This window comes from Catharus ustulatus, chromosome 2, assembly GCF_009819885.2.
Source record: "Catharus ustulatus isolate bCatUst1 chromosome 2, bCatUst1.pri.v2, whole genome shotgun sequence".
In the NCBI taxonomy this organism is placed as follows: Eukaryota; Metazoa; Chordata; class Aves; order Passeriformes; family Turdidae; genus Catharus; species Catharus ustulatus.
In genome coordinates this window covers 35,534,717-35,545,732 of record NC_046222.1, presented here as the reverse complement: position 1 = coordinate 35,545,732, position 11,016 = coordinate 35,534,717, and the positions used below count along the sequence as shown (strand labels likewise).

General features: G+C 45.7%; 2 protein-coding genes across 2 annotated transcripts; both read right to left on the bottom strand.

Moving 5' to 3' along the window:
- Window positions 1–1,976: 1,976 nt before the first annotated feature.
- CREBZF (CREB/ATF bZIP transcription factor) lies at window positions 1,977–7,551 on the bottom strand. The gene is given in 5 exon segments (XM_033051694.2): window positions 1,977–3,017; window positions 4,353–4,430; window positions 5,075–6,008; window positions 6,011–6,188; window positions 7,540–7,551. Coding segments are annotated over 4 exon segments (1,173 nt in total). The 3' UTR covers window positions 1,977–3,017; window positions 4,353–4,381.
- On the bottom strand, window positions 7,133–10,989 carry CCDC89 (coiled-coil domain containing 89). The gene is given in 5 exon segments (XM_033053284.1): window positions 7,133–9,583; window positions 9,585–9,653; window positions 9,655–9,829; window positions 9,831–10,035; window positions 10,914–10,989. Coding segments are annotated over 4 exon segments (1,086 nt in total). The 5' UTR covers window positions 10,001–10,035; window positions 10,914–10,989; the 3' UTR covers window positions 7,133–8,911.
- Between the last annotated feature and the right edge of the window lie 27 nt (window positions 10,990–11,016).

The window sequence follows — 11,016 nt, the reverse complement described above, 5'->3', positions numbered from 1 at the left end:
GAGACCTTTAATTGAAAGGGGTTAAAATTTATGTTGTAAGCTGACAAAAAATACATTTAAGGAGTTCCATCATCTTTATCAACCTTCTCCTTAAAAATGGGTCATTAGAGCAGGAACATGACACATTCTTTCTCTATTAACTAGGAACAGCAGCCTGATCTGTACAGGGAAGCAGCAATACAGACTCCCTGTTGTTGTTAGGTAGAGATCATTGAGTTGTCCTTGATGCAAAGTGTTGCTGTGTCACGTGGTGTTCCCATCCTGGTCTGCACCCAGACAGCTTGGCCTTACCTTAATCACCCCGACTGGAGATTCTCATTTTACATGACAGTGAATTGTCATAGCTCCGGAAGCCATCAGACTTTAACCAACAGAACCACTTACCTGTGATAATAAAAACATAAAATAAAGGTGTTATTGTGCAATAGCATCTTGAAGAGTGACAATGACTGGCTCAGTGGTTATTGCAAGCGTTTAACATGATATAGTTAAAATACCATAAACAGATACCAGTGCTTATTAAAGGGTGAGATTCAAAAGTATCTTCCCTTCCATGTACTACCTTCATTTTGGTATAAATTGAAGTTATAATTATCCTCAGTCACCAAAATGTTCTGATGTTTAGTGGTCTGACCTGGACAAACCATATCCTTTCAGATACTCATTTCTGGAAGTGAAAGGTGAAGATTATATATTTTTTTAAAAAGTTACATTCCTCAACATTTTTAGTAAGTTGCAAAGACTGATAGCTGTTTCCAGCACAAATTGCAAGCACGTACTTTACATGTTCAGCACTTGTCACATCAAAAGCCAGCTGAACACTCCTGAGACTAGGAAGGTGGTGTGTTTGTGAACAAGAAAACTTTTAAACTACACCCTCGGTACTTCTCCTTAAGCTATTAAGAAGTGTTCTCAGAAGTTAATCAGTGAAGTCTGAAATTGTTTCAGAACTCCATGGGACAGCAAGCCATTATCCCAGTTCTGGCATGCATGCATGTGGAGGAGTGCCTACAACAGGAATCTGGGAATGCTCCTTCCATTCCTGGTTTCATACACAGTATTTGACCTACCTCCTACAACCCCCAAGAACCAGTCCTCAGCCTCTGACAACCGTAACAAACTCCCCACAAACACTCAGTGAGAACAGGTATTAGTTGGATCCTTTCTTCCACCAACGTGATAGAAACAAGTTAGGCACAGGCTACATATCCCAGAGAAAGGACTTCAGGCTACTTCAGGTCTGGATTACGGCCGAAAGGAGGCCAAGAATGGCTAGAGATAAGAGTCAACAGAAATACTACAAAAGCACCACTTTTATCTTCTAGATGCACCATTCTAAATGGTGTCTCAACATTACAATCTATTCTACAACTCCTGCAAGTGACACCCTCATACTCCTGGTCCACGTGCAACTCCTGCCCTTGGCACCCTTCTACTAATGAGCACAGGCAGAAATATTTCCTCACATCTGCATATCCCACTTAAACTGGGTGGGAAAATGTAGAATCAGCAGCAGGTAATGTGCAATTTTTGCACAGGGTGTTCTTTAAACAGAGTCCATTTGAAACAGCTCCCATACCTATAATATCCTTCAGTCATTTTTCAGTGTAACTAATAGTAAGCACAGCCAGAATATTGCTGATTCCAGCAGAAACTCCTCCATGGTATATTGATCAAACATATCTATATTAATAAAAAATTAAAAACAGCTATGAAAAACAAGAAGTGCTGATTCTCAGAAGTACAGCCTTATCTGCAGTTCAAGGAATACCACCTTTGTGTTGTCCTCACCACAAAACTACCTTTAATGACAGATGAGCAAGAACATTTCTCCTGCATACCCTGGCCCATTTTATCCCATTTTCCAGTCTCTATGACCCAGAGATAGCAGCAACCCTTTCTGTTTTACCACTTTGTTTAATGAACCAAGTCATTCATGAAAAGAAAAAGATGAAAAAACATTTGAGCCCATAAACTGAAAGATCAACAAGTCTCATTTTATTATAATATTGTATTCTTATCTGAATGGCACATAATTACAAAGAAACATTTACAATATATTTTCAAGTATTAAGTTATGTCATTTCAAGGCTTTCACTTCAAAAAGCTACATTAATAATACACCATACAGATAGTACAGTTGGTTAGAGTTTCAAATAACTTCCTCCCTTCTATTTGGTTTAAATATGACTCAGTAGGCACTAAAAATGCCTGCAGCCACTGACTTTCTTGGGACTTGACCTTGTTCTTGTACCACAATACATCGTTTTGCATGTCAGAAAATCAGCTGCTCTCAGACACAGCCACAGGTCGTGTCATGACAGAGCATTGTGCAGGTTCACAGCAGAGGCCAGAAGAACTGTCCCTGACCCTGCCATTCAGCAGTGATGCAACAAGAAAGAATGCATGTTTAAATTAACTTAAAATAACACTCCTACACTGAAGTAACCGTAAAAATGCCACTGGAACACCCCATGCTTGCTACATTAGTGTTTCTCTTTTCCTCAAGCACATTAAACTGCAAAATAAAGCACGTTCATGAAGTCTGAGCAAGGCAGGTTGAGATTAGGTTGAATCTAAATTGTTTCCATTTTGCGTATCAGTCAGTGCAGGTCCTGGTGGTTAATTCTGACTCCTGTGCACTGGTATAACCCATCAGGTACAGCAGAGTTACTCAAGATTGAAACTTTGAACAGCCCTGTTGATGCCACCATGGAAGTGTAAGTCTAAGCCTCTTTTAATCCCACTAAGTCTCTTTTGTGCTGGCAATATCCCCTGAACAGATGGAATTCTGCGTACAGTGAGTAAAACCTGTTTGATAGACTATTGCCTTTTAAGAAAAATCATCTTGGATGACAGTAAATAATCCCAGCATTCAACTTTTTTTTCTTTTAACCAAACACAGCAAAAGCCCTGTTACCTCTTTATTCTCATTTCTTATACTACCTTTTAAAATAAAGCAGGAAATGTGGCCAGCAGCTGGTCCCGTCTCTTCTGCCCCAACACAGCTGAATCCACTTTAGCATAAAGAAAAACAAGGATGCTAAATACACATATACTTTATCACACAGTGATGTTTCACAAAGAAAAAGCAAACTCCTTTTCTAGTGATGAACATGTGACAAGGTCTAGCACCAATAAAGCAAATTACTTGGAGAAAATGCTTTCACCTACTCAGCCTTAAACACAAAATTTAAGGCTTTAAGAAACAAGACTTCAGAAACACTAAATAGTTTGGTGTTTTTAAGAAATTAATAAATGAAGCTCTTTTAGAAAAGTATTCTTTGTGAAACCTCACTTTACATATTATCATTTTCACAATCCTTCTTCCCCCAACTGACATACATTTAAACAACCTAAACATTATAATACAACTGAAAAAAGAACCCACTCATCTTTTGTGATAAGGAGAAACATTGACTAGTACAAGAAAACACACACTATTTTTTTGTCAAACTATTTTTCTTCCTATCTCAGGAGCAATTATGGAGCTTTTTTCTTATCATTAGCCTCGAGATACATATTTGCTCATCTCCAAACTCTGCTTAATTATATCAGGCTATGGATTTCTGGATCCTGTAAGAGGCTAAATTAAGAACTCTACAGTAGAATTAAGCACATGTGTATACATGCAATATTTTTAAAATTTAAAGCTATTCTGAAGTAACAGCAATTTCAGTGTGCATGGGCACAGAGATTTACTTATGGGAAGGTAAAGAGTTACTTCGATGCACTGATTCTTCAAACCTAATTCTCCTTAGAGGCCCACGCAAGAGTGACTCCTCTATGCGAGGATTCCTCTGTAGAGATTTAACCAGTGCTCAGGCTGTTTCATTAGGGAAAACTCTGCATCGTGAATCAGAGCAGGCTACAGGGCTTTTTAAAGGTACCGTGCATCCCTAACACTAGACAGCATTTTAAATCAACAGGTCACAAATTCCTTTTCTTTTTTTTTTCATTCAAAAAGCAATTTACTTAGATTTTTGGGACAGTCTATAAATGTCACATCCCTCTTATCAGCATATTTTCCTTTTTCAGCTCATCAGATACTTGGTTTAAAAAGACATTTCTATTTCAAATGGTGTGAGCATTTTTTTTTAAATTCAAAATTTATCTCCTGTATTGGCTACTATGTAGCAAATGTATTTATTTCAAAAACCAAAAGAGGAAAACAGCTAATGAGAATGATGTGATTGTAACCTTTACTATCAGTTGTCATCCAGAGTTAGAAACATTTTGGCAGACTAGGCCAAGGACTAGAGAAATCATTTTCTGAACCAGTCATTACAAGAGACTGGGATAAGCAAAGCAAGCTGTCTGATACCACATTATGGGAATATATTGATCCTTACCAGGTTGCGAGGTGGAAAACGACTGTTCTTTAACCCCTACACAACGGAGCCTGGCAGGGCAACCACCTAAAAGAGAAACTGTCAGAGAGGTTTTAATAGTAATGTATAACTGAGATGCAGTATAATTTTATATGCATGCTTTCTTTTGCCGATCATTACTATTTTCTTAAGTCTGTCCAGTGACGATGTCATAATGGAGTTTTTGTTTGGTTTTCTAAGCAAGCATTTTCGGCTCCTCAGGATAAGCAGGCTAGACATTATCTGACTCAAGACCGGGTAGTCAGCATTATCTTTACTGCGAAGTGGAGCCGAGCACACCTTCATGCATCAAGTCGGCATGATCTTTTCACCCAAGTGCTGCGAACGGGCTCTGGCGGCACCGTGTCAGTCTGCACGACCACTGTCGCACTGCTGCACACAGCTCTGCGCGACTCCCATCGCCCAACAGGCTCACACCACTACCGTCCACACGCCAGATTTACAGGACCTTAAACCAAGGCCACCGCCTGGCTCCCAACGTGCCGTTCGAGAGATTTTTTTTTTGTTACCCTGGCCACTTAAGCAAGCGCCAGGCTCCCCTCTTTTGCATCTCCCCCAATACCACCCCATCACCACTGTATGGATTTCTTTTCCTCCGCACCATCGCCTGCTTCCTCCGCCGCGACGCGAGGCCCTTACGGGTGAGAACCCCACGAGTACTTGCAGCAGGTACTTGACCCTACATTTTGAAGGAGGCCGCTGCCCGCCGAGCACAGATGGAGCAGAACTCCACCGACACCTGATCCCGGTCCACGTGCAGGCAGATCCCGCCGGGGGCCGCCCACTCCTCCTCAGTCTCAGTCCCCGCCGCCGCCTCCTCCAGGCCGCGGGGCCGGGAGCTGGGCAAGGCGTAGTCGTGGTCGCTGCTTTCGCCGGCGGGCTGGAGGTGCTGGTGCTGGCGGCGGGGGCTGCCCGTGTCCCTGAAGAGGCTGGTGCTGAGCTGCAGCCCTCCGGCGCGGGTCCCGGCCAGGCGGCTCAGGAGCTGCCCCAGCGCGCTCTGGTTCGCCAGCACAGCCCGCAGGTAGCTGCTCTCCCGCTCCAGCTCTCGCAGGCGGCGGCTCAGGCCGCGATTGCGGTCCCGCAGCTGCCGGTTCTCGGCAGCCAGGCCCTGCAGGCGGCTCTCCAGCCCCAGCACATACTGCTTCTTCTTCAGCCGGTTCAACCGCGCCGCCGCCGCCGCTTTCAGCCGACTCCCGGCTCCGCCGCTCCTCCGCCCGGGCGCCGCCGGCCGCGGGCCTTGGCCCAGCGCGGGCAGCGGCTCCGGGTCCCCACAGAAGCAGCCGCTCAGCTCCGCGTCCAGGTCCCAGTCCGGCCGGGCCGCCTCGAGCAGGTCTCCCAGCTCCAGCCCCGGGAACCAGTCCTCTTGCTCCCACACCTCCAGCGGGCCGCCGGGCGCCTCGGCCTCCTTCTCCTGCCGCCGCGACTCCGAGGCGCCCGGGGGCTCCCGCCGCGGCGGCGGCTGCGGTTTGGGCCTCGCGGAGCCCGGGTCGCTTTCCCCGCCGCCATCCCGCCCTCTCGGGGCCTGCCCCGCTCCGGCCAGCGGCCAGACGGCGCCCGAGGGGCTGGCGCCGCCGGCCGAGGCCGCCAGCAGCTGCGTGAGGCTGTGGCGCATGGCGGAGCGGCGGGAGCGGGGCCCGGCGGCGCCGGACGGGGCCTGAGGGCAGCGGGCGCGCGAGGCTGCGGCCCGGCGCTCCCGCCGCGGGGCCTGTCGGGAAGCGGCGCGCGGGGGGCGTGGTGTGGGAGCGCCTCGCGACTGCGCCCGCGCGCGGGAAAGCGGCGTCTGGGAATGTGGGGGGACTGTCACCAAATGTGGAATGTGTACAAATTGTCTTGAGAGAGGGTGTTCTTTGGCGTTTGATCTTCGTATACTTTCAAGCCTAATCGACGAGAAGGGAGATCGGTGAAACAGAGAGCAGCCAATAAACTCTAAAGAGATCTCCGGGTGTTAGAAGGACAAATCAATTGTCACTGGAATTGCCTTGCTAAGGTCTAGGGCTCAACATGTTTCAGTGACCTCGGACTTAGGGGGAGGTTAACGTAGCTTGGGGAGAAGGATGTACCGCTGATAGTGGACACAAAGAATGCGGAATATAAGGGCCACAAGGACATTGGGCAGAACTCCCACGATAAGGAATAAATTAATAAACCCAACTCAGCAACTGTGCTAAATCAACTCCGACTGGGTGAAACATCATTCCAGCAGGGGGAGATCCCAACCACCACCTCACAGATCACTGACCCCAAAAAAAAAAGAGATCGATTGGGCATGTAAACTAATTAGCAAGAGAGACTCATTAACCTATGGAATAGTAATTAATAGGAGAACTAAGTAACTTGTAGCTTGTAACACCAATTCCCTAAAACATATAAATAGTAAAAGGTTTTGATGGTGTATTTGGTTTGTGGAATACCACTGAGCACCCAGGCTTATGCAACTCTGAAGTAAATTAATGTCTCACATGTGTAATTATTGGCTTGTTGCACACCAGGTAACAAATCCCACTGCTGTTGACAGCAGGGTGACAGGTGTGGGAGCTGGGGGTGTGAGGGGAGACATGGGACTGGGGTGCTGAGAGGTGTGTAGGAAATGTGGGTGTACAGGAGGGGGGTTGTGTGATGGGGGTGAAGGAGAGAATGGGGGGGGTTGTGTGTGAGGGAGTAGGGAAGAAGGTCTCCCACATGTAGACATTTCCAAAGGGTGGGAAAGGGGGATGTCCCTGAGGAGTGCAGAATGTGGGGTCTTTCCCAGCACACCCCATGGCTGGGGCCAGGACAGAGGCCTGTGGAGCTGTTCTGTCACACAGCAAGCGGGTGTCTCTGCCCAGATTTAGAGTATTTAGGCACCTGGTTTCAGGGTCTCTTGCAGCAACCAGTGGTGCTCACTGCCTATGGACTAATTTGAACATAGCTGCCAGCTCTCAGACCAGGGGCACAGTGTGTAACGTGAATCAGTTGGTGTTTAGGCTGTAGCTGCCAGCACTGAGATTAACTAAATGTGTATGTGGGGTGGGCACCTCGGAGCAGGGAAGTATGGTTAAAAAATAGGAGAATGTGGTCCATAAAATACGTGTGAAGTGACACTTGTAGGAGCCAGGATCAGAAGAAATGCTGTGGTTCGTCACACAGCAGGTACAGAAATACTTCTCACCTGGATTTGCATGGGTTCAAGAACAGTCCAGAGAAGTTCAGAAGAAAGGCTGCTAGCAGCTGCTGCTTATGTAGAGTCAGAATCACAGATTCATAGACTTGTTTGAGTTCAAAGGCACCCTAAAAATCACCTAGTTCCAACCCCCCTGCCTTGAGCTGGTAAACCTTTCACTAGACCAGGTCGCTCAGAGGCCCATCAACCTCACATTGAACACTTCCAGGGATGGAAACCTGTGCCAGAGCCAGAAACTACATCTGGTTCAGCCAGTCCTTGAGACAAACTGGTCACTGGCCTCCAGACCTGCTGCCTCCAGTCATTTCTGTAAACGACCTCAATAGAAAGCAAGTGTGACATTGAGCTGTGGCTTATAGATACTCAGGGCCAAGATACACTCAATCCATTACCTAAATTCTTGAGTTATCCCAAGGCATAAGCACGGGGCAAAGAACTTGTACTCTGGAGGCAGCTGCCTACAGCCCAGGTGGGGGAAACTGTTTGGCCCGTCATGGTGGTTGTCTTGGAGTTTCTTTGTTGTTGGGACTTAAAGAACAGGAGCTTAAATTCCGCAGCAAAAAACTTCCTTTGTGCCTAGGAGACCAGCAGGAGAGAGTGGGAGATCTCTGTATCCCACAGTGCTGACAGGAAAGATTTTTCTTTTTATCAAAAGGTGCCAGATGTGCACAAAATGGAAGAGTGTATCACTACTACTTATCTCCAGGAAACAGATAAGAACTGGGAAAAAACCCTGGTGGAGCATCTAGAACATTGTCCTGTTTCAAAGCACAGATTGAAATCACCCAAAAGACTTGACAATTTATTCTGAGCTGAATGGGGATATAAACACTACTCTAGCATTAAATAGGGTTTAAATGACTATAGAAATCCGTAAGACTACTAGAAAACTATAAATAGTAATTTGCTTGAGAATCAGTTGTTGTATGAGATTATTGGATTACCTGTTAAATTCCTGAATTTAGAGAATTTCAGAGATATTGCAAGGTAGGATTTCTTTCTTGGAGTCTCAGAGCCTCTTATTTGCCCTGCCTCTATTGAACTTCAAAGCAGAATCAAAGGCTACGAGTTTGAGTTTTTGGTCATCTTGAAAAATAAAGTGGTTTTAACAATTAAAAAAAATGAAAACCTATGATTCATCAGAGGTTAGCACTAAATAAATCAAATTCATATTTTATGTTTTCCACCCTAATCATTCATGTCACAGGTTTGATTGGTTCGATGATCCATGCTCAGATTTAAGAGCATAGTGATTTACTTTCATAAAAGTGTAATGACAAAAAGGTTACAGAACTGTCAGTGGAGGAGGTGAGGATGGTATAAAGAAACCAGAAGATGGTCCCATGGAAAGGAACAAAGTTCAGGAGTGTGTTACGAGGTACCTGTTGAGAAGAGAACAGAGAAAAAAATGCAGTTGTGCAACAAAGTGATGGAGTTTGACATGCAGAGCTCTCTCTTTAGTCAGCAAATCCATACTGTGCTTTCCATAAACATCTAACTGCAGCAAGAGTTCATTATACACCAGCTTGCTGCATTCTAGTTATCCTTGGAGCTCTTGAACCTTCAGATCTTTGTCTACTGCTGCCTCTTTCTTGAGGCACCTTCCTTCTCTCTGCATGGCTTCTTCCACAGTCTGTAGCTTCTCCTCCAGCTTCTGAGTCTACTGTTCCTTATCTTGCAGAGCTTTGCTCCTCTCCATGGCCAGGTTCAGTAGCTGCTCTTTCTCTTCATGTGCCCTTTCCAGCTTGGCCTGTAGCTCACTATCCTGAGCCCTCTGCTGACTCTCTGCCTGCTTGGCCCTTGCAGCAGCGTGTTGGTGCCTCTCCTGTAGGAGCTGAAGCTGCTTCTTCAGTGAATCCACCTCCTGGGCTTAGGTACCTGCTTGCTGGCTCTGAGCTTCCAGCAACTCCTTCTCTTGCTCCTGGGCTCTGTGACTCTCATAAGTGTATTTCTCCTGAAAGGAGCACAACTGCTGTAAGAGCTTCCTGGCCTGGGCCACCAGCAGGAGCACTATAGCTTCCGTCTCCCCCCCCAGCCTGGCTGAAGAGTGCTTCCCTGTCCTGCTGCAGGCACTTGTTCTCCTCCCACAGCTGCATGTGTTCTCCTCTCACAGCTGCATGTGAACTGGATCATCTTTTCATGGCTTTTGACCAGATCCATGAAGCGCCCCTCCAAATACTGAATACACTGGGTCTGAGTTTTAATTTTCACAGCATCCTCTGCTCTCAGTTTCTCCAGCTCCATGCTGAGCTGCTCCAGGTCTCTGCAGCATTCATGTGTCATCCACTTTCTCCCTCAGTATAGAGACAAGATGATGATTCTGTTCTAGGTGTGAAAGCAGCACCACCTCCTCACTCCACTCCTTAGAACTCTCACAGAGTTCCTCCAAGCCTTCTGTCAGATCTTCCATGTCTTTGCCTGTCTCTGGATCACCTGTGGAGTTGGCCATCCCTGTTCCTGTCTCCTATGCCATGGATTCCCTGTCTCATGCAAAGACAAGGTAAAATTTTATAGTGGCTGCTTCGGTTAGTGACACTCAGCATAATTAAACAGTGCCCAGTGGTTGTGTGGCCAACTCTGCTGCCATAAGTCAGTGGTGTTTCTCTGGAAGTCCAGAGAAACTGATGTGGGGAAACAGAACCTCCCAAAACCAGTGTCAGCCAGCAACCACACAGGCCTGCTGCCCTCCCCCTCCTGTGGTTCAGAGTCAGGCACACTGAGACTCAAGGATGCCAGACTCCATGAGCAAAAGCAAAGAATGTGGGCTTAGTATTTGTGCAAGGCTATTCATTTGCTGATGACTAGAGTTGCTAATTATTCCTTCTTGAGGCACTGCTGTTGTAGCTACAAGAACTACTATTATATTTAGGTAAAAAGCTTGTAAGTGATAAAGCTGTAAATAATTCCTTATGCAATTCTTTCTTTGTGCCTTTATTTTCTCCTACAGCTCTGTGTTGTAACTGCAAATAAAACACAGAGGGTTACGTCAAACTTCTAATTGATTTACAAGATTTCTATGATAGCACACTGCTTGCTAAAAATAACTGAATAGCCTTACCCCATGCTTTTTGATTTATGAATCAAATAAAAAGATCTATACAATGTTAATAATTAGTGAATGCTCTGTGGTGCAAAGCCTCGTGCCTGGAGAAACAGCTCCTCATCTGAGTTTTCACACTTATCTGCCAGATTATTTTAGGCATGTAATTTTAAAAATCTGGTTCTTCATGTAAAAGTAAGGAAAATATTTATATTACATATGCACCAAAATTATTATTTCTGCTGAATCACACAGCATGCTACCCAGACATTTGAAAAATTAGCCTAAAACTCATCTACAAGTTTTTCATTTGGACGCATACCTGAAACACCATGCTGACAATCAGGTTTGTCAATTCCAAGGTTCAACTGGAGGTAAAGATAGGATGTGGAAAGGACCCAGCTTAAAGCAAGGATGAAAGATAA